Source organism: Rhinolophus sinicus, chromosome 4 (assembly GCF_057876585.1).
Source record: "Rhinolophus sinicus isolate RSI-liver-muscle chromosome 4, RSI-T2T, whole genome shotgun sequence".
Lineage (NCBI taxonomy): Eukaryota > Metazoa > Chordata > Mammalia > Chiroptera > Rhinolophidae > Rhinolophus > Rhinolophus sinicus.
The window spans coordinates 8,999,790-9,024,695 of record NC_142504.1 but is presented as its reverse complement, the minus strand read 5'-3'; the positions used below and the strand labels follow the sequence as shown (position 1 = coordinate 9,024,695).

At 36.9% G+C, this 24,906-nt stretch overlaps 1 protein-coding gene across 5 annotated transcripts in view; it reads right to left on the bottom strand.

The window, feature by feature from the left end:
• DPY19L2 (dpy-19 like 2) overlaps positions 1-19,002 on the bottom strand; it is a 59,889-nt gene extending 40,887 nt beyond the window's left edge. For all 5 annotated transcript variants that reach the window (XM_019726309.3, XM_074340991.2, XM_074340992.2 and 2 more), the window contains exons 1-7: positions 18,423-19,002; positions 14,949-14,973; positions 13,544-13,631; positions 11,055-11,192; positions 5,365-5,485; positions 3,069-3,162; positions 404-461 (exon numbers count right to left, since the gene is read on the bottom strand). In XM_019726309.3, the coding sequence (XP_019581868.3) occupies positions 404-461; positions 3,069-3,162; positions 5,365-5,485; positions 11,055-11,192; positions 13,544-13,631; positions 14,949-14,973; positions 18,423-18,801 (903 nt within the window). In that variant the 5' untranslated portion in view covers positions 18,802-19,002. The remainder of the gene's footprint in view (positions 1-403; positions 462-3,068; positions 3,163-5,364; positions 5,486-11,054; positions 11,193-13,543; positions 13,632-14,948; positions 14,974-18,422) is intronic.
• Positions 19,003-24,906: the final 5,904 nt, after the last annotated feature.

The window sequence follows — 24,906 nt, the reverse complement described above, 5'->3', positions numbered from 1 at the left end:
TGTCGTTTTGGGTAAGTAACTTAACCTCTCTAAATTTATCATATCTTCTACTGTGAGGAGAAAAACCACCTCCCACAAAAGTTTGGTAGGGGTACGTGAGATAATGTACTGACAAGTGCCTGAACTCAACAAGGACAGCATTTCCTTGTTCCTACCAAATACGCATATGCCTGTGGATATATACACTAAAGATCAGGCAAGATATTCATGTAATAAATTCTAATTATTATGTAAAATGTGGATCAACATGATTAAAATATCAACTTACTCATATAACACAAGGTTCTTTAAAATACTGAGAACTACTAAGTAATATGCAATTATATATGGCTCTGATGAATATATTTCCTTGTTCCTATAGAGCCCTTTCTATTTCTTAAAAAATATTTTCTAGAAAACAAACCTCTCCATGGTTGAAAAAGTAGCATAATACTGTAATTAGACCTCCAAGTTGAGTTCCACTGTAAAAAGAAAAAATACACAATCATAATTCATACAAAATAATTTGTCACAAAATTATCTTAGAATGTAAAATCATATATAAAATGTCATAGTACTAAACCATACAAAGCAACAGTAAAAATCACAAAAGTACTCATGTAGTTGATGTTTTAATCTGAAATATACAAGCATACAAAGTATGCTTTATACTTTACATATAGAGTAATCTGAATTTTATAATTTATTATACTTAAAATATTTTCTAAATAAAATATATAAGATGCGAACATAAGACAATATTTAACAAATAGGCCTGCACTTCAGAGTCTATACTGCTGTCTTTGAATACTTGGAATGGAAGTAAATGTGTGTCTTTTAAACCTGGCTTTCAGTGACTAAGAGATGAAGACAAGAGTCTAACAGTTTCATTTAGCAGTAACTTTGAACGTCTAAATTACTGCAAATGTTCTTCTTTTGAGTCCCAAAGCAACTACAAAGTGGAATACAAAATCAGACAAAGGATAACCAGCAGAGGTTAAGAACCATTTCTTAAAGTTGCCTTTTCTTTGTATGTTCATCACTTGGGTCCACAGCTTCACATTTGGAAGACAATAAATATTGAATGATTGGAGAAGGAAGGAATGAGTTCAAAAGAAAAGAAAAGCAAGCAGAGGAAAGCTGAAGGGAAGTGATTTACTATAAAATTTTCACCGCAGGAAATTCAAAGCATGCACTTGGAAAAGTAAGAAATTGGGAGAAAGAATGTGTGAGAAGCAAGAACAAATACTGCATATAGCAACTAGGAACGTGGATAAATTAAAGTAAGATTTGACAACATGAATAGTAAAATGAAAACGAAAAATTATCACTTGAGTGGTGTGGAGGGTGGCAGGAGTGCCCGACGATGGTAATAAGTATAAGACCCACCGGGCTGTGGGAAGCAAAGTGTTCTGTAACATTTTATTGTTAACAACTAAAAGAATAGAAACCAAGTATCTACTTTCCAAGTTAATGCCAGTGGGGGAGGTTGGCTAGGGTAAGAAATACAAAATATCCCCACAAATTCCTATTTCTTTTGTTTCTCAGATGCCGTATCCAATGTCCTGGCAGTTTTAGGGAACTTTTACAGCCAATACTTGTTACATCCACCTATCCCTCTTACAGACTGAGGCTTACTGACGGTATGTGACATTCCAAAACTATGTAACCAATTTAGAGAAGACGATCACTCGGGTTGCTCTACCAATGAAAAGCATTCATTTTAAAAAGTTTTAGTCTTGTGTAACATTGTTCCATATTTAAAAAAAGCATAAGAAACACAAACTACTTTCAAAACAGAACATTGTAAAGCCTGTCAGCATAATCTTAAAGTAATCCTTTTTCCCTCCAAATATTCTGATGAGCTTAAATATATTTTTCCTATATGACATACAGATAGAAAAGTACATAAAAATTTCTAGACAGTTTATGGAACAATTATAAAGTGAACAACATCCTTGTAACCAGCATATTCATTGAAATAGAAAACTGATCGCACCCTGAGTCCTCACTTGCCTCCCCTCGATTTCCGTGATTAACAGGGTAGCCACATTGATACGTGTATCATACTATCATTTACTTTTATCTGGTTTTTCAATTCATACAATGGAAATATTCAGTGTTTCTTTTTATTTTGTGCCTGCCTTCATTCATTCAAACATTGTAAGATTCGTCCATGTTGATGTGTGTAGCTATAGCTCATTCATTCCCATTGCTGCATAGTATACAACTATATTAATAAACTACAATGAGTACGCTCCTCTGAACCACACAGGTTTGAACTCCACGGGTCCACTTACAGACGGATTTTTTTTTTTCAATAAATACTGTAAATGTATTTTCTCTTCCTATGATTTTTTTAAATAACATTTTCTCTAGTGTACTTTGTTGTAAGAATATAGCATATAATACATATAACATACAAAATGTGTATTGAGCAACTGTTTCTGTTATTGGTAAGACTTCCCGTTAGCAGTAAGCGCTTAGCTCAGATTTGGGGGAGACAAAAGTTGTATGTGGATTTTCGACTGTGTGGGGGCTTCGCGCCTCTACCCCCTGCATTGTTCAAGGGTACACGATCGTCATAGCTAACTTCAACCTACGACTGAGATTGGCTACACTGCTATCTCAAACAAAACTGTAGTTCTGTTATCAAGAAAGATAGGCTATCAAATATACATTAGTGTCTGCCACAAGTAATACTCATTTTCTTTCACTGATTTCTTAATGTCACATATACAGAGACTAAAATTAGAAATAATCTGCTACTAATGGCAACCAAACACCCCCTCTGTTACAATAATTTTGTAACAATGACCTAGAAGTATTTCCATTAAAGCCTTAGTTAAGGAAAGTTAATTAGCTAAAAAATATCCCCACAAGGGTAAAAGAAGACCTTAATGATACTGTTTTAGTGACAGCTCTAACTTCCAGTTGTATGATATTAAATAAGCTTCTGAAATACATAAAACAAATTCACAAACTTTCCTACTATTAATCAATTAATCCTATTAATTATCCTTTTCACACAATCAACAAATGTCAGCCAGTCTTTATAAACCCACTGAAAGATCTTTTAATAGTCTTACCTTAGATATGAACCATATACGAAGAACAATCCCATCATTATTCCATTTAAAATAAAAATCACACCAACATAAAAGCAAGCAGGGTCTCCCAATCCTTTAAAGAGACAGATTATTCAGTATTTAATGAATAAATGACTATGAAGCAATTGGACAGAATTATCTCAGTGCTTTGTAATCAAGAGCTCATGAATTTGCCGAAAGCATTTGCTTTTCAGATTGCCACTCTGCTAAGTAGTTACAGTAGTACTTTCTCCTTATATGAGGTATTATTAGTTACATTCAAACTTTATACTTTATTGTGGTTACATTTATACTCCCCCAGCTAAGTATTATTATGCTGTAATAATTAGTTGGTGCTTCATTTTATTGAGGATGCTGTTGTTCAGTATCCAGAACTGTCTTTAGAGTCACTCGATAAATTACAAGAAAAACTCCATTACATTATTTTTCTCTTTTGCCGACTCTAGGATGAGTAAAACATGGATCTTGAACTCAAGGATCAGATTTAGTCTACATGAGATAATCTAGTTATTTGTCCACTATTATGTATAACCAGAACCTTAATACTAAATAAATCCCAAGACTATATATTTATATATAATATTAACACAGTCTACTAGATGCTTTACAATCTTCATCTCATATAATTCTCAGAACAAATCTATGCGATTAGTTGGTGTCAAAATATTTCTTTAATGGTTGAGAAAACAGAACATAGAAAATTAAAGTAACCTGCCCCAAATTATTTAGTTCTTTAGTTATAAAAGTTATCGGTGGAGTCAAGAACTGAAGGCTGGCCTTTCTGATCTTTTGACTTCTCTGACCATTTCTTTCCAGTCTGTCCTAATAACTTGTCTTCCTTTACAACAGTCTTTCAATGTGGGATCACTTTAGGCTCTGTTATATGCCCCCTTCTTTTCTCAATCTGTATATTCTCAAGGAAATTCTTCCACTTCCAGGGCTCCAATTATCATCTACACACAGATGACTCCGAGTCTATATTCAGCCCAGAACTTTCTCCTTATTCCTATACGTGTACATGCAGGTAATCACTTGACATCTCCATTTTGAGCTCTCTCAAGTATCTGAAACTAACGTAGCAATTCAAACGTGCTACTTTAAAATGTTTCTTTACCATTCAAAGAAACTGGATTACTTATGACAGAAACCAATGTTACATGTCTTCACCCTCCTTCCCCTCTCCCATCAACCAATCACCAAATCTTGTCAATTCCGCTTTCAAAGTGTCTCTCAAATCCGAGCATTTCCCAGTCGTCTTTCCTGCAATCACTTGCTGAGAGCACAACAGTCTCCCTCCTGGCCTCACTGAATCCACTTCTGTCCTTCACTACTACCTTTCCCATATAACTGCCAACATAGTGTTTTAAAATGCCAATCTGTTAAAATGCTTCAGTGAATAAGGCACAAAATCCTTAACGAGGAATGTCTGACCCCTGCTTACATTCCCAACGCCCTTTCACACCATTTTTTCTTTGTCTCTACTCCAGCCTTCTTTCAGTTCTTTCCTGCCTCAGGAATTTTGAATATGTTGGTCCCTGTTCTTGAAACACTTCTCCTCCTAACTTAAGCAAACTTGCTTTCTTGTTTGTAATCTCCATCACAGTTACAACCACTAAGATCTTTCTTAAATGTAAACTCCAGGAGGGTAAGGCCCCACGTCTACCTGGTTCGTCTTGGGGTCCTAAGGGCCAACGCTAACCTATCACTTAGTGGCAACTTAGTAAATATCATATATGTACGTATACGAGGGGATTTTTTTTCACCTCTCAGAAAAGGTTATACCTTCTAAGTTGACTGAGTCATTACAGTCTCTCATTTCATGAGGCATTTTCTCCATTCCTTTATTTTGCACAAGAAAGTCTAATTATGTTTCAAATATCCTCTACCAATGCTATTTTAGTTGTTATAAAGATCACCTGAGCGAATCAATAAAAATGTAAGGGAAATATGCAAATATGGATTGAGTATATATTCTGAGAGCTGAAGGTTACTGTGAACAAGTCTATAAAGATTATTTATAAAATATACTAAGTAGCCACAATGTGGGTACACTGGGGTATATTAATACTGAAACTTTAAATTAATACTCATATTAGTAAGTGCACAGCCTTCTCAGAAAATTACTTTAAAAGTAAATACTCTTTTAGGTGAATTAGTCATAGAGTGTTTTAAAAAAATGAATCACTAGTTTATAATAATTCTTAAGTCATAATATTATGAGATGTTTATGTAAACATTAGTGACAACACAGCAGCATTTTAGGAAGAAAACATGCCTTCACAGCTTTGAACTTCATTTAGAGGTTCTACTCTGGTGACATTCCAGCAGGTCTTAGCTTCTATCCCAAATAAATTCATTATTCCCATAAATGTACGATACCAGAAGGCTATAATCACCTACAAGAGATAAAAACAAAAAGAGAGAGTGGAGGAAAATACATTACCTTCATAATAATCATTTTACAAAGTACCATTTCATGATGGTTGCCTTTTACACTATAAACTTTGACAAATGTATTTAAATCATTTCACTTCGGAAACAGTCATTTTAAAATTATACATATACACATTATGAACTAAAGTTGTGTATTACTGAGTAATGAACATCTATAATAATTTAGTTGTGATCAACGTCTCTGTAATATACTCTTGTAATCAACTCTGTAATATAAATAAGAGTAGCTGCGAAGTCAAGTAGAAAGTATATATTAAAACATGATGATGATTAATAACAAAATATAAAAATTTACAGAAATATTTCATTTAGGTCCTTGAATTTATTTTCTTCATAGTCTAAAAAATACAAAACCAACTGCATATGGAATAATAGTTCCTGTGCCCATTAAAACTCTGACCAAGCAGATTTAATGTAACCAGTTCTTCCCAATCTGCAGTCCACTTAAAAAATAGGTTAAAGATAAGGGAAAAGAACAACAACAGAAAAATTATAAACAAAATGCTTATGCCTGAGAGATTTAAAAAACAATTTTATATATTTGGGAAAATAATTCCAGATCATTGAGAAAAAAAGTTAAAAATTAAAGAGTTAACTACTTTAATATGTTGGTGATCATACTTCTAGTCTCTCCTTAGGCATATAAAAGCACATCACTAAAGTTATTCAATGTTATATTCTATATTACATAATATCAATGTACCATATATCACTAAGCAAGATCATAAACATCTTCCATATCTCAAAAGTGTAGATTTATTATTTTATAACTTAATTTTATAAAACTGACATTCTGCTAAAATTTATAATTTTTATGCTTGTGTGAAGAAACAGACAATCTGAATAGGACTATGTCTAGTAAACAAATTTAATCAATAATTAACTTTCCAAATCAGAAAGTACCAGGCCAGATGGGGTTACTGGTGAATTCTACCACCTATTTAAGGAAGAAAGTATACTGATCCTCTAGAATCTCTTCTAGAAGATACAGCAAAGGGAGTACTTATGAACTCATTTGTTGAGGCCAGCATTACCCTAATGCCAGACTAGACAAAGATATTGCAAAAAAAGTAAATCACAGAACTGGAATTTGAAAGTAAAAACACAACACCATTTACATTAGCACCCTCAAAAATGAAATACTTAGGTATAAATCTAAAAAAAAAAAAAAAATATGTTCAAGAACTATATAAGGAAAAGTACAAAATTCTGATGAAAGAAATTATAGAACTAAATAAATGGAGAAATATCCTATGTTCATAGATAGGAAGATTCAGTATTTACAAAATGTCAGTTCAATTTGATCTACAGACTTAACACAGTCCCATTCAAAGTCCCACCAACATATATGTGGATATGGGAAAACTGATTCTAAAGATTATACGGAGAGGTGAAAGACTCAAAAAAGCCAACACAGTACTAAAGGAGAAGAACACAGTTGGAGGACTTATGCTACCCAACTTTAAGACTTTCGATAAAGCTACAGTAATCAAAACAGTGTGGTATCAGTGAAAGAACAGACCAAAAAAAATCAATGGAACAGAACAAAGAGGCCAGAAATAGACCCATTTAAATGTAATCACCTGATTGGACAAGGGAGCAAGGCAATACATGGAGCAAAGGTAGTGTTTTCAACAAATGGTGCTTGAATAACTAAACATCCACATGTACAAAATAAACCTAGACTCAGATCTTACAGCCCTCACAATAATTAACTCAAAATGGATCACAGACCTAAACATAAATTACAAAACTATAAAACCCCTCAAATATAACAGAAGAAAATCTGGGTGACTATGGATTTGACAATGACTTTTTAGCTACAACACCACAGGTACAATTCATAAAAACAAACAAACAAAAACCCAATAGATAAGATGCACTTCATTAAAATTAAAATTTCTGATTTGCAAAAGATAATGTCAAGAGAATGAAATACAAGCCATAGGCTAGAATATTTGTGAAAGACATACCTAATAATGGACTGTATCTAAAACATACAAGGAATGTTTCAAACTCTGCAATAAGAAAGCAAACAACTAGATTTTTAAAAATGGGCCAAAGACCTGAAGAGACACCTCACCAAAGATAAATAGATGGCAAATAAACATATGGAAAGATGCCCCATATCACATCATCTGGGAAATGTAAACTAAAACAACAATGAAATATCACTACATACCTAATAGAATGACAAAATCCAGAACACTGACAGCACCAAATGATAGCCAGGATGCGGAGCATCAGGAACTCTTATTCATCTGGTGGGAATGCAAAATGGTTTAACAACTTTGGTAGACACTTTGGCCATTTCTTACAAAACTGGACATGCTGCTACCGTACAGTCAAGCTATCATGCTCCTTTGTATTTACCCAAGTGAAATGAAAACTTATGTCCAGACAAAAAGCTGTACATGGATGTTTATAGCAGCTTTTTCATAATCGCCAAAACTTGGACGCAACTGAGATGTGCTTCCACAGGTGATGGATAAACAAACTGTGGTCCATCCAGACAATGGAATATTACTCAGCACTATAAAGAAATGAGCTCTCAAGCCATGAAAAGACATAAAGGAACCTTAAATGCATCTTACTAAGTGAAAGAAAGCTATCTGAAAAGGCTACATACTATAGTATTTCAACTATATGGCATTCTAGAAAAGGTTTAATTATAGAGATAGTAAGAAGACCAATGATTGCCAGGAGTTAGGAGGGAGGGACGGATGAACAGGCAGAGCACAGGGTATTTTTAAGGAAACTATTATGCATGATACTGTAATGACAGTCATATGCCATCACACATTTGTCCAAACCCATAGAATATACCACCAAGTCACAACCCTAATCCAAACTACGGAATTTGGGTGATAATGATGTGTCAATGTATATCATCAATTATAACAAGTATACCACCAGTGGGGGATGCTAATAGTGAGGGAGGTTGTGCATGAATGGGAGTAGGGGAATACAGGAAATCTCTGTACCTTCCAATCTCTGTACTCAATTTTGCTGAAGTTAAAACTGCTCTAAAAATAAAATATATAAAAAATGAAATCAAACATTAAAATTTGTGGGCCAGAGATAAGGCAGTGCTGAGAGGGAAATGTATAGCAGTAAAATTAATACATTAGAAGAGGGTAAATATCAATAATCTAAGCTCCCAAGTAGTAATCTAGAAAAAGAGCAAAATAAACCCAAAGCAAGCAAAATAAGGAACAAAATAATGAAGAGCAGAAATAAGTGACATTGAAAACATAAAAGCAATAGAGAAAGCCAATGAAAGACTATATGGCATTGGCAGAGGGATAGACACATAAATCAATGGAAGAGAGCAGAGAACACAGAAACTGACTCATAGATATATGTCCAACTTATTTTCACAAAGGTACAGAACAACTGGTGAAAAACAATAACCTTGACTTAAGTCTCATGTCTCACATTATACAAAAAAATTAACTCAAAATGAAATAGATCACAGATTTACATGTAGAACATAGAACTCTTAAAAATTTTTAGAAAAAAAAAACCACATAGGAAACCTTCAGTATCTAGGGCTATTCAAAGAATTCTTAGACTTGGCACCAAAAGCATGATCCATAAGGAGAAAAATTGATAAACTTAATCAAAATTTTAAAATTGAAATGAAAACCAAGCAAGCATATCTAAATTTATGGGACACAGATATAGCAGTGCTTAGAAAATAATTTATGAGATAAAATGCTTCTTCTAGAAAGAAAATTTTAAATCAAGGAGGTAATCACCTACCTTGAAAAACTAACAAGAAATAATCAAAGTACACTCAAAGAATATAGAAGAAAAAAATAATAAATATGAGGGAAGTAATCAATGTTATAGAGAATAGAAAAACAACAGAGAAAGATCAATGAAATCAAAATCTAGTTTTTTGTAAATAGCAATAAAGTGAATTAAAATTTTATCCACACTAATAAAGAAAAATAATGAAAATACACAAACTACCAATGTTACATATGAAAAACAAGCATTTTTACAGACAAAAGAATAACAGAATATTATGAACAATTTTATGTCAAAAATTCAACTTTTAGATAACACTCTTTGAAAAATACAAATTACAAAAACTGACAAAAAAAGAAATAGAAAATCTGAATAGCCCTATATCTAATAATGAGATGGAATTTGTAAATAAAATCCATCCCACAAAGAAAACTCCTGACAGGTCATTAGTTTCATTAGTGAATTCTTGCAAACATTTAAGAAATAAATAATAATGTCACAGATTCAGGGTCAACACAGAAAAATTAACAGTATTTCTATATGTTAACAATCAGAAATCAAAAAAAGTTTTAAATATCATTTATAGTAGCTCCCACACAAAACCCAAAATAATTAGGTATTTTATAAAATACATTTAGTACCTTTGTGATTGTCTATGTCCAAAAAAATACAACCTATTAAAATTAGTGAGTTTAGCATGGTTACAGCACACAAGATCAATAAACAAAAAAAATCAATTGCATGAATTGAAGAAAAAATATATATACATACAAAGAAATCAAAAATATAATGTTTAGAAAAAGTTTTAAAGTGATATATTCAATATGAGAGCATTTATATGGATTTACAAGAACACATACAACAATCCTTGAAAACAAGGATTAGATGGATACACATAAAATTAATGATAATGATACTTGTGGGAATAAGAAAGGAGCAAACTGGACTGGGAAGCAGAACAAAGATGACTTTCACTGCATTTATAATGCTTTAATTATTTTAAATATCTCAAGCAAAAATGTCAAAAAAGTAGCATTTATTTATTCTAAGTGGTTGATCACACCCATGTACACGTTATTCTTTAAGTTTCTGTGATTTTACACATTTCAAAATCAAAATATTTTTTAAAGCTATACAATATGAAGAAAAACTAAAAAAAAGTCAATAATTTGATCAATAATCTGCTGGATTCTGAGATAACTCAAAAGTAGTGCCTACCACGATGTCAAATTAGCATCTATCCTAAGAGTTCACAAATTGAATTTACCAATCTTTTTGTCGTTTTTTTCAACTTCTAGAATTTGCAGACTACCATAAAATACGTACTTTCTTAGGCTAAGGAATGGAAGATATTCATTGATTTCTGGCTATGTGACTAAACGAAGCTTGCTTTATTAAAGTAACTGCAAAGTCACCGTTCTGCTCATCACTTTCACTGTCCCTTCGTGGGGTCAGTACACCCACCCACATGGTGTTCATTTAGAACCCTTCTGGGCTCTTCCTGTTTGGCTTGTCTATTACACCGGTCATTACTTCCGTACCCAGTTCTATTTTTTGAGCTCATGTGAGCATAGTTTCGGAGGGCTTTAAATTTGGAAGAATGCGTGATACTCGGCATTTCTGTAAGGACACATACTAGTATAATCAATAAACCTTATAGGTTCCCTCCTTTTTATAACATCACGGTGTTTACTGACTATTTTTGTCTGATAAAAAAGAATCACGCTACAAATATTTACCCGACATTTTCCTCACCTCTGGATAAAGATGGAAGCGTTTCACTGTATTTATGACAAGGGGATACTCAGTGAGCCTGTCGTTCATTATCATCCACAGGCCTTCCAAGAATGAAGGCGCTTCGATAATGGTCTTGAAGTAGGAATAATAAAGTCCCTTTAAAAAGGCACAAATGGTCATGTAAGTAAAATGCAACAACATTTATTTTTGTAATGCCTTTTAGAATACTTTCTTCTGAGAAAAAGGAAAAGATGAATCATAAGACTTCCTAAATTCTTCTTGCTACTACGGCATTCTTGGACTCAAAAGGCATACATTTCAGATTATCGCTGTACTATGCTTTCATATTTTCTGTAGGCTTGCAAAAGAGTTGGAGTGGTAGTCAAATGTTTTAAGGAACTTTTCTAACCACACCTTAAAGTATAGATACAATATATTTTTAATTCCACCGAGCCTAATTTTACCCCCACTCTGTATGAATTCTGGCCTAAACAGAGATGCCTTCACATCCTGGTACAACTCTGTCTATAGAAAATTACTTCTGTTTTCCAGCTTTTTAAGAAATAACATATAATAATCACAATCATCACAGGATGGCACTTCATACTTTCACCTGACTTCCTAGCTCCATCCTACAGCTCTTCATAAAGTCAATGTTTACCGAACGGCGACTGACGACTGCTGATCATGACACAAGAGCTGTGTCCTGAAAAGGGGATTAGCTTGGTGTATTACTCCAGCATGGGAAACAATGGCTTTATAAGGCTAGGAAAAGTTCTATCAGTTAAAGTTCAACGATTAACAAAAGCAGGTTGTTTCCTATCATTTCCCTCATCAAGTTCCTGTTTTCCTTCCTAAAAACTGAAAACAAATAAAGGGCAACATTGTTTGTAATACACTCTCTCCAAAAAACATTAAAAATAATCTCCAGCTCTACACTCATCCCTGCCTCATACAACAGCTTTATTTTTTGCTAGATGAAGCAATAGTAGTGGCGAGTACACTGAAGATCTGATTTAGCCGACATCTGACAGAGCACCTCCTCAGAGCTTGGATTGGTAAAACCTGAGTTCGCATAAGGATTCATTGCTTTTGCTATGAGGGCCACAAGGCAATGCTACAATGACAGGACATCTAATATGCGTAAGTCAATATTTACAGAAATACAAAATGTACAAATAAGATTTTATTAATGGCAGCTCTTGTTTTTGTGCCAGGTGTTGTGCTATACACATCGTTCATTATCTTCCTTCCTTTTCAATGAAACCCTGTGAGGCTGGCGTTATTTCCAGTTAGCAGATGAGATTACTGAGAATCAGAGGGTAACTGACCGGCCATCACACAAGGAAGCGCACACAGACTGCTACCTGAGTCCAGTGACCTGTCATCACAGCCCAGACTCTGTCACAGCTACACTACTTAATAATATTTGCTATCCTCTCTTTGGAAATAATACCTATAAAATATTAAAAATCTGAATGCCATGCAAATGCTAACATATCCAATTCTTCAAAGCTTTAAGGGGGCTATTAAGGTGAGATTTAAAAAAAAAAAGTGGCTGAGAATAGGCAAATTTACAAAGACAGAAAGTAGACTAGATGTTATGAGGGGTTGGGGGAAGGGAAAGGGAGGCGTATTTAAAGGGTACAATTTCGGTTTGGGATAATAGAAAAGTTCTGGAGACGGGTGGTGGGGACGATTGCACAATAATGTGAGTGCATTTGATGCCACAGAACTGTACACTTAAAAATAATTGAACTGGTAAGTTTTGCTATTTTTAGATTTTTAAATATAAATTTAGCTCTTAAAATTTAATGTAGCCACAATTAAAAACAAAACAAAACAAAAAGGCAGTGGCTACAGAGTCATGAGAGCCAGTTTCAGTTCTCCACTTGACCCCTCACTAATGGATCAGATGTGCGGTCCTGGTCTCGCTTAATTACAAAATTCTGCAATTCTGGCCTTTGTTATCCCATTTAATCCTCATAGTAACTATGTAAACATGTATGGCAGATGGCATTATCTCCATTATATAGATTAGGTAGCAAAACAGTAGAAAATTTATTAAAGAAATCATTATCAAAAGCTGCCTCTTAAAAGAGATCACCTTGAAGTCAAATGATGTTAAAAAAAAAAAAAAAAAAAAAAAAAATTAAAAGAGCCAGGTGAAATACGGAGTCTTCCAATTCTAACCTAAGAGAAAGCAATTTCTGATAACATTTGATACCCCTATATTACTTCTTAAATGTTCTTTGTTCTCCTCTTCTTCAGCTATTATAATTGATCATTATTATCTTAAAAAGACGTCTGTATTAGGAAAGGAGGAGAGATAATAAGTAAAAGAAAAGAATCTTAAAACACTTTCTATTTGAGTAATAAGCCTAGGTTACAGCTTGAGAAACAGTGCAGTTCACCAAAAATTCATTTCAGTTCCTGATAAATTTCTACTTTATAGCCTTACTATTATTAAACTACAAATTAATTCATTAAAAAAAAAGGAACCTAACCATTTCAGTGCGAAAAGTCATCTCCCGTTCCAAAGATGAGAGGTGAGAAAAATGACGATCATTTTCAAAAAGTGTTACTAAATGTATCCTAGAAAAAAAAATGAAGCACCATATTATAAGAATAAGAGCATGTTTCAAAACTTAGTACTAAAATAACAACGCTATAAACAAAGTATGAAAACCATAAAGAGTGAAAAGAATAAATTTTTGTAACACTGAGAAAACTTTATAATTTGCCTACTAACTTGTATATTTTTAGTCATTTATAATCTAGTGTGGCACACAGCAGAAATTCCTTAATTCCAGGCCTCTACATCAGAACAGAGATAACTTTTGCTTTGTTTGTTAAGTTTCTAATGTACCAAGTTTGGGAAATGCCTCTGTAATTATTGAAAAGCATTTGGAATAGAATTTTAAATAAAACTACTGTATATGAAAGCAATTTTTAAATAACTAAAATTCCTTATAAGGGATCAGCTTTCAAGTGCCAAAGAACAGAGGACGGTACTTGAAGATATTTTATTAGTGCAACTCAGGAAAACAGCTGTAGGCAGGGAAAATTGGAGCACCCGTGATAAGCAAAATTAGTTCTACTGAGCACTTCTGCTTTTCTCAATTCACGCAACAGATGCTTTCCAATGCAGTAGAAACTAAAGCAAAATTCCATCTTATCAACCCTGTCCTCCACTCACCTTCATTTACATGTAAGACACATGCCAGGGTACCAATGGCTGTAGGAAATATTTCTTACCATTAGAGCCTTCGTTCTAACATCAAAATCTCCCTGCAGACTATATAGCCAGAAAAGCACTGTCCCGACAGGACGTGGGGCAGACCCCATTCTTCCCAAGAATAGAAATCCCTGAGCTCAGGTAGAAATGAAAGAGGAAAAATAGTATTATCTTACATTCAGTTTCTACAAACAGATCACTTGTTGGGTGCAAGTACATTAAATGCTCACTTAACTCCTTATTACCACTGCAGAGTCTTTACCTTCATTTCTACCTAATTTCCAATGGACAGGTGTTACTAAAACTTTATTTCTAAGCCTCTGCCACTAACAAACCATCATTGCTGTAAAATAAAGGAGATTTTTAGATGAAATGAACATACAAAGGACACTAGAAAAGCTAGATATGTAAGAAACATAGTGGTAAATCCTTTGGTAGAGCAAAAATATTTTAATGTGTAAGTTACTATTCCCCTAATGCATCCATTTTGTAAATGCTACTTCACGTAGGAGGTTTTTTAAAAAGTAATCTACAGTATATGTGTAAACTGACACAGATACACTTACCGATGTTCTATACACATAACAAGCAGTTATGGTTTTATGGCATGTGATCAGTGATGGCAATTTTTATTTCAAATATTTTTATTTATTTCAAACTGAAACTAATCTTACCAGTGCAAAAGTCCCAAAAAGGCAGCTGGAAAAAGAGGGGGGAAGAAAAGAAAAAAAAAGAAGTCATTAAAATCTGCTTTATCATAATGATTAAAATATACCTTTAAAACAACAATTTCAAATGCATTCCCTTATATGTCAAGAGCGCACACACAAGCAAGAAGGCTAGTTAATCCTATATAAGCACAGGGAAAAGTCCATAAGGACCTAAATTGTGAATAGGGCTGACCTCTGCAGGGGGGATTTGAGGGGCCAAGGAAGAGACTTGGGAGACTTTGTCTCATTTACAAAATTTGCAAACAAGTGATGAACTTACTGATGACTTTGTCCTTTTTTGTGATTTATCAGAGATTATTCTCTCTTATTACCTAGTATTCTCTATTTCTTTATGTAAGAATTTAAAAAGAAGCACATACATACACAATGATCAGCTCAATCCTTTCAGAACAGGGGCCAACAGGCGCCTCTCTAGACCACTTTCCCTCGTGCCCATCAGAACATGCCCATCAGGTTTAATGCAGGACGTTGCTTCCTCAGCGGCACACCTGAAATCCCCTTTGGGCAATTCAGACTTTTATGGGACCTTCAGAGCTCCCAGACTACTGTCCTGGTAGACTCATCTGGAGTCCCTGTGTTACCCTCCTAAGAATAAGGCTTTATTAGGGAGCTGACACAGGTCAAACAGTGACACTGCTGTGGGGATGGGCTTTTTCAGGAGCTACAAACACTGTCTGCCCCGCTCTGGTGGCTGGGACTCTGCTTATTTTCAAAGATACAGTGGATCTGAGAAGAGGGGATGGGAGGAGGCCAAGTTAAAAAAGCACCACATTTATGATGAATAATAATGAATGTCAACTGTAATTTAATATTTATAGTCATGGGATGTGGAGTACAGCGTAGGGAATAGTCAATGGAATTGAAACAGCTACATACGATGTCAGATGGGTAATAGATTGGGGGAGGGGGGTTATCACTTTGTGAGGGGTATAAATGTCTAGTACATTGTTTTGCACACCTGAAACTAATTTTTTTTAAAAAAAACAAACCCACAAACTGTTCTTACAGAGTTTCAGCAGCTTTTCTCGAACAAATGCTCTTTAGATTGATGTAAACCTTTGGTTCATTTCCAAAGACTTGAAAAAGTTAATTCTGATAATTTTCCAAATATTTCTGTTACTGTCCAGAGCGAATTTACTTAGCTATCTCTAATGTCCTGCCTCCCTGCCAAGATTTTACGACAGTATTTCTTATGGTTGTCACAAATATACTTGGCAAGTCATTTTACACACCATTAACTTCTTAAAAATTCAAAAAATTACTCAACTTGGCTACCAAAATAAGTGCAAATCAATGAATAATAACAACAAAACACCGCAACGTTGAAGACTCCCAGCCATCCTTCACCAGGTCTTCTGCCATATTCCTGGCCGTTCTGGGTTCATTCCTACCACTCTCCAGTACTTCTTGTTTCACTTGTTTTACACCATGACCAGCAAACCACAGTCTGTTTTGTACCGTCCACGAGCTAAAGATGGTTGTTACATTTTTAGGTTGTAAAAATGAGGAAATTAAAGGTTGTGAAAATAAAGAAAAAGAATAGGCAATGGAGACTGTAGGTGGCCTGTGAAGCCCAAAGTATTTACTAGCTTGCTCTTTACAGAAAATATATATATATGTGTGTGTGTATATATATATATATATATATATATATGTATATATATATGTATATATATATATATATATTCACTACATATTTAACTCTGATAAATAATATACTCTGAACCACTTTGAAATTAAACCTAGACATTCTCTCTCAACTTGAAACTGATGACCCTCTGATTAGACTTCATTAACTTTAAGATACACACAGACTGTCCTATTCAACTATATTTTTATCCTCTTTCTTACTTTCCAGACAATTACATATGAGTATATACTGGCAAAAACTCTTACAAGTGATATTTAAGGGAAAGGAAAAGATCAGATATCCTGCTCAATCCACCTAGCTTTCCAAAAATCCTCAAAATAATCTCGTCTCTCACTCCCACCCCTTAACCCACATTCCACATGTGACAAAATGATAAGATGCCATAATGCCAATATCCTAAACGCAGGAGGTGTTTATCACACCCCCTTCCAAAGTCGTGATCAAAAGCAGGTCTCCTGGACTCCTGTATCCCTCTTCATCAGCCTCATCTCTGAAAGTGACCAAGCCTTGTATGTGACTGAAACAAAGATCATTTGACACAAGGATCCAAACTGCTCTTACACCTACTCCCATGTTTCTCCATACAGTAATCCTGGCTTTTCTCCTCCCTACCAGAAGAGGAACTCTCTCTCCTTTTCCACAGTTAGCTTCTCAAATTAGTGTCTTTAATTCCACCCTTCACAAAGATTTCAAGACTTGGTTCCATTCTCTCTCTTGGAACCTCAATCTTACCCTCTCCCACTGATCCTTCCCTTCAGCCTTTACTTCTTCAAGACCCTGAAACACCTCCCTTGATCCAACAGCCCTTCAAACTACGAAATATTCTCTCTGGCCTCCACCCACTTGCTGACAAGATTCTTAGCGAACTCCTTTCTTCTAAGTTCCTATGATTCTTTTAAAACACCAGCAACTTTCTGGTTATCAACATCAATGACTAATTTTTTCAACCTCTCTGTACCATTTGACCAGATTCTTGGATTTCTTCCTCTGTTATCTACCATCACACCAGCTCTCCCAGTTCTTCTATTTTTCTGACCTCTCTGTTTTTATACGCTTACCTGGCTTTTCCTTTTCCTCTCGTCTCTTAAAACTAAAGTTTTCCCAGGTATCTTTACTTTGCCCACGTTTCTCTCTTGGGAATCTCTCCCAAAGTTATGCACTTCTATGTGGGTAATTCCCAAATCTATAATCCGCATTCCTGAACTTTCTGTTCTTTCTCACTTCCTCTCTCCATTCTCTCGCTTCTTCTACCTCACCACCTACCCAGGCCTCTCAATGTTTCTCTCCACTCTCACCTCATCCCCTCTTCTCCATTCCTACTGTGTTGCTAAGCTTGTTAAGACCACCTGGATTGATGGAAGTAAATGGGCAGTAACAGGAGGCAAAGGATTGGCTAATTAGACCCTATTTCCACTATTAAAGAATCTAATGATAAAAATCAACACTTCACTTTGCTTTACTTAAGGTGCAGGGGAACAGAACGTCTCCCACTCAAGAGCTAAGCTATCATTTTCACAACCCGTGATAAAGGGACGCCCTGATGAAAATGACATTTTGTTGCTTGTATACAGGTGATCACTCCGCCCGAAAATCCTGGAAAATGTTTTAAAACAAGTACTAAGGGGGCTGGGAATTCTTGTCAGCGATTTTCCAGAGCTTGGACCTTGTCGTTATATCGCTTGGCTCGCTTGCTGACCTGATCCTCAAGACGCACCCAAACCACTTCAAACCCACGGCTCGGAGGGTCCTGGGCCTGTTCTGCTCACCTATGCAGATGGTGGCCCTGCCCGAGAACTGACGTCTCCGCAGTACGTGCAACTTGTTGAGGAGCTGCTCCAGGTAACAGCTGAGGAATTGGAAGCGGCGGAGAAACAGGGCCTTCGTGACCATGTCCATTTGCATGCATTTCTGAGCGTTCAGGTTTCGGGTCCTCCGCGGCGAGCAGGGTCGGGCGCCCCCGGGCAGGTTCCTGCGGCCTAAGGGCAAAGGCAGCTCCGACTTTTCCACTTCCCCCTGCGGCTCCTCCTCCGTCTCCGGCTCCCCGGCTCCAGTAATTCGGCGCCGCCGCCTACACTGCACGGAGCCGGAAGAGTGCAACGGCTGTGAAGCCGCTTCTTTGAGCTTACTCCTCGTTGGCCCGACCATTTTCTCATAGTCCCCGTTCGGATGGCGCTGGCTCTCTCTCCGGCGCGGGCCCAGCCGAGTCGGGCGAGGTCCGCAAGGGCTCGCAGCCTCAACGACTCATCCCCGCCGCCGTTGCGGGCCCCCGGTCGTCAAGGCGACCGCGAAACCCGGAAGGGGGCGCAAAGTGCGCAGCTCCGGGGGCGCAAAGTGCGCAGCTCCGCGTGCGCAGCCCGTGCACCGCCGACGTGCATCCTCCCGCGCGCAGCCCGCACCGCCCCACGCGCATCCTCCCGCGCGCAGCCCGCACCGCCCCACGCGCATCCTCCCGCCCGCAGCCCGCACCGCCCCACGCGCATCCTCCCGCCCGCAGCCCGAGCACCGCCCCACGCGCATCCTCCCGCGCGCAGCCCGTGCACCGCCGACGTGCATCCTCCCGCGCGCAGCCCGTGCACCGCCCCACGCGCATCCTCCCGCGCGCAGCCCGTGCACCGCCGACGTGCATCCTCCCGCGCGCAGCCCGAGCACCGCCCCACGCGCATCCTCCCGCCCGCAGCCCGAGCACCGCCCCACGCGCATCCTCCCGCCCGCAGCCCGAGCACCGCCCCACGCGCATCCTCCCGCCCGCAGCCCGTGCACCGCCCCACGCGCATCCTCCCGCCCGCAGCCCGAGCATCGCCCCACGCGCATCCTCCCGCCCGCAGCCCGTGCACCGCCCCACGCGCATCCTCCCGCCCGCAGCCCGAGCATCGCCCCACGCGCATCCTCCCGCCCGCAGCCCGAGCACCGCCCCACGCGCATCCCCCCAAGTGCTCTGTTCCGCGCACCGCTTGGAGTTACCACGCTGCTGGTGGCCAAGTCTGGAGAACTATCTGAGATTTAATTCCTTTCTTCGAGTTGTTATTTTTACCAAAAGGATACCTGTCTCGAGGTTATTAAAGGGGAAGGAGATCTTGGTTAAAAGAAATAACCAGAGAGCGAGGGAAGGACGGGAGCGCCTGTGGTGCGCGTGGGTCGTGAGGAACATCTTTCCTCACCTACGAACACGTTGCACGGGCCCTCAGTGTCCGTCTTCTACGCTGAGGGAATCGCCGAGGCCACGGGCAACACGTGGCAAACTGGCGTGAACCTAACCCCAGGAAACTGTATCCCACACGCTGGTTCAGAATTCCGCAGCCCCAGAGGCGTGGTGTTCAGAGCGCGCGCCTTCCTAAACCAGGAGCATCCGCGAGGGGAGCTCTTACCCTCAGTCACTACACTGGCTGCTACAGCGGCTGGCGAGATGGGCAGGGGCCACTTGACGTTTTCCACGTCCTTCGCACGGGCCAGACCGCCTACACCACTTCACGTCCCACCTGTTTAAGGATGGTTCGGATTGAAGTTCCTTATGCCCTTCTCCGTCTAATCTAGGGCTCATTTTGGCCTCAAAAATGTTCGTGGCTCCCTTAGCCCATAAGTAAAATGTAAACTCCTTGGCTCGCTCATCAGTGTCTTCAATAATCTGCCCCAATCCTCTTTTTCATTCTGAGTGAGGTCCGCAGTATGAGACTCCATCAACTTTACCTTTACTCAGACTAAAAAGACTCAAAATTAATCAGGTGGATTTTCACCTTTTGTCTATATTAAATAAAACATCTAGTTCTGGGGGTGTTTTTTTTTTTTCTTTAATCTTTCGATTTCCTCCATTATTACTGGTCTACTTACATTGTCTACTTCTGCGCTCAATTTGGGAAATTCGTATTTTCCCACAGACATTTCAAGTCAGTTGAATTACATACCCTAATTTACCTGAAATTAATATGGCCATCTGTGCTTTTTTTTAGTTAGTGTTTGCCCAGTGAATTTGTTCATCCATCAACTCTCTGATTTTAATAGATTTGTTTATTTTAAGCTGTATTTTGTTGAATATTTTAAAAGATCATCTGAGAGTCCTTGTTAATTGAAGTGATTTTATAAGTTTTATGTCTTTGTTTATCACAAGGGGTGGTTATTTTCGTGGGATATAAGGAGTGGCTGCTACTTGGCCAGATGAAATTTTCGGTGACATTTTCTTGTGCATCTCTGAACTGAATTTTCTGATTTTGATTTTCCTTCCATCTGTTTTGCTTATTTCCTGTTTCCCTTTTTGGTCAATTTCTTTGTTTGTTTCCTGGAGTTTCCCATTGCTTTTTGGATCACTAAATGGCCTAACAGAACTAAAGTATATTCTTACCTTTGGTCTAACCCTTGAAAGTACAAACCTGGTCATTTTTACCATTTAAAAAATAATTTATAAGAATGTTCATTGTACTATCAGTTATATCAGTTAAACTTAGAAATAATATATATTCTCACAGTATCTTACACTCTTTGAAATGAAGATGACTCATAATTTAGCAAATTATTTCTCAGAGATTTTGAATGCAGTCATCTGTATCTAAAACTCACCTGTTTTCTCGTGTTGTCTTTTAGTAAAGCAACTGGTAATTTTTGCAAAAAATGCAATGAAACTATATAACCAGCAGATGGCAATAATGACTTGTAAATCAGAATATAAAATTTTAGGTAGTTTCAAAATTCACTTTTTAAAAAGAAAAAAAATCACTGTTCTATAATAAATCGGTTTACTGAATATGAAATTTAAGGAAATTCCAAATGTAACCCGACATAAAAATAATTACATTGCATATTTCATATATCAAAATGATTAAGATATTCATTATGGCCAATGTTTGGTTTTCCATTTAATACAGTAATGACTTTTTTTAATTGATTCAGATAACTTTTTAATCAAATCTAAATGTTTTACTTTGCACAAATACATAGATATAAATTTTAGTGGATAGCTCTGTGACATCTATGTCTAGCTTGCTATATGGACTGGGAAAGACAGAGGTAGTTCAGTGAATATCATTTTGAAAATTTAAAATTTCCCACCTATAATTTGATAATTTAAAATACTAATTTCACTTTAATTTATACTCTCCTGCATGAAAAGAGGTTTTGATTTGTGTTGTTTCATAGTTTCTTACACATTAAAGTCATTTTTGCCCTGTTGTGGTGTTGGAATTGCCATCAAAGATTTTATCTCTAGTCTATCATCATTAGTTAATCCCAAAGTTGGTAACAAAATTTTCAGTCTTATAATTTTGTTAGTTACAATTGAACCACATATCCAATATTCTTTTAGAGCAATTTTATTTAGTAATTTTCTTTTCATTTCAATTAAGAAATTTTAAAAAGACAAACCAAATGGGATTCATTTGTTATACTGTTGCAAGACTTCCTAAAAATTCACAGAGATGAAAAAAAAGTTTTTTGTTTATTCACATATCTCTATTTTTGTCTCCAAAAAAATAGGATAACCACAGGTATGTACTTCTTGGTAGCTATTTATTTTCTAATTGGTCTGTTTTTATATCTTAAAAGATCCTTTCAAATTCCTCTTCAGCAAGTTACCTCCACTAAAAGAAATGTCTTTGCATGTGTATATTATATAAAACTACTGCTGCAGCAGAAGGGTACTCAGTAATCATTAAATGACTTCACCAATATATACAAAACCACATGTGTGATATATATACATATACCACACCCCCGAAATCCACTTTTCCATGAACCCAATGATGATAGTTCCATGTACAAACTCCAACATATTGAGATTACTTTTATTTACCATTAAAGTAGCTAAGAAGAATTACTACATTCAATACTAATAAGCAGAAGTCTTAGAATATATTAAAGAATGAATTATCGAACACATATGGGCAGATTAAGTGCAAAACATAACAAAAACAGCAGTGATACGTTAAGGCATCTGTGTGCTCTGTTTTATATCACAGCCCCAACCTGGCTTCCCCTGGGTCCCTGGACGCTCTTCTCTGGTTCCTCCTTGACTCCACTTGTGCAGCCTCTAAGTACAGTGGGCTTCATTGTTCCTATTTTCTAATTACTTTTATCCTCTAGCTGCCCCAATGGCAACTAAAGTCTAAGGGGGAGGGGAAGAATTTCCTAAATAAGTAATCAGTGTTTACATTAAGACCACCAGACTTTTGCTTAGGCAGCTGTGTCCTGCTTCCACGTGGATATTGACCCATCCCCAAAAGATAAATGTGGAGCTTTACAATTCTTTTCTTGTCTACAATCTGTTGAAACTCTTCTTGAGATACTTACCAGTGACAATTTATAATCCATTGGGTGAAAAATTGTTGAATTATGCAGCTTTTATGTTTCTTAATTAAAGCCACATACCTGGGTTCAGAAAAGGCAAAATAGACTTTTGTGTTTTTAATTCTGAGAATTTAGAAATATGTGTTTGAAGGGTTAGTGCAGAGTTTAGTTATGAGTACAGACAGGGTTTGAATCCTGGTTTTCTCACTTGCTGTAGGTCACTTACTCTCTCAAGCCTCAGTTTTCTCATACTTCACATGGGAATAATAATAGCTCCTACCTCGTAGAATTGTTACAAAGATTAAGAGAAATAATGTATATAAAGTGCATTTTTATGAAAGGTAGCAATAATTCCTATGCCCAGGCTCAAGATGGAGAAGGATTATTTGTATTGTCTTTTTCTTTCCCAGGGAGTCCAAAGAACCAGCCACAATTCTTCCTGGGGGAAAAAAAGGAGGATAAAAATAAACCAATATAACTTGAGAGCAGAAAGCCGCACAATGCTATCAAACAGGCAGTATTATCTTCTTTTTGCAGATAAAAAAAATGAGGCAGGGAGAAGATTCTAGACTGCTCACTTTTAACTCACAATTGCACAAGATTTACTCCTCTTCCCCTGGAAGTCCTCAAAGTTGACAAGTTGGGCCCTAAAGAATGGAAATAAAAGATTTGCTGGATTGTTTTGTTTCCTTTCACATTTTAAAATAACAGCTCCAGGGAGATATAATTCACATATCATAACATGCATTCTTTTACGTATTGGATTCAGTGACTTTAGGATATTGACAAAGTTGTGCAACCATCACCCTTATCTACTTCCGCATTCCAATAGGTGTGTGGTGAGTGGTGTCTCATTGTTTTAATTTGCATTTCCCAAATCAATATGATGTTGAGCATCATGTTTATTTGCCATCTGTTTTTCTTCTTTGGTGAGGTGTCTGTTCAGATAGCTCTTTGGCTTCTTCATCAGAGACCAGTTGGCTCTATTCATGTGGGTTTATTTTCTGGGCTCTCTATTCCGTTTCGTTGATGTATTTGTCTGTTCTTTCACCAATATCATACTGTCTGCATTACTGTAGCTTTATAGTAAATCCTCCAACTTTATTCTTCTTCAGCGTTGTTGGCTATGCTGGGTCTTTTGTCTTTCCACGTAAACTTTAGAATCAGTTTGTTAATAGCCACAAAACTCACTGGGGTTTTGACTGGGATTGTGTTGAATCTCTAGGTTAGGTGGAGAAGAACTGACATCTTGACAATATGGAATTTACCTTTCCAGAAAAATGGAATACCTCTCCATTTATTTAGAGCTTTTTAATTTCTTTCATTAGAGTTTTATCGTTTTCCTCATATAGATCTTGTACGTATTTTATTTATACCTGAGTATTTCTTTTCCTTTTTTTTTTTTTTTGGTGCTGATGTAAATGGTGTTATATTTTTAAGTTCCAATTGTTCATTGCTGATTTATATGAGTATTTTGTTGTTGTTGCTGTTGCAAGCATGTTCTATTAAAAAAAAAGAATGAGAAGGAAAAAAGAACTTTAAAAGTCTATGCAAACTGAACAAATGAGCCCAGCTGTATTGCAAATGAATAACATAACCATGCAGAACAAAAAGGAGCTAACTGCAAAACGTGTCCTTTAACGATGTACCTTTAGTTGGTGGTGGGGGGTGGACAACTGCAAACAAATCCTGAACTCTTCGTAGAGGGTGTGTTTATTGCAGTTGTATGAGTGAAGCAATATGAAATTAGTTGGGGTGTGTGGTAGAAATGAGTAAATAACGTGATGTTGTTGGGAGCGAGGATTCTCACTGAGGAAGAAGACAGACACAGATATGGAATTCGGCAAAGCAAGGAATAAAGGACCCTACGGGGGCATGAGAACTGGAGCTAACAGAGTACACTCATAGTTTCTAGTACATTTTACACACACACACACATATTTGAATGCATGTGCTTGTATACACGTATTCCTGTCCGCT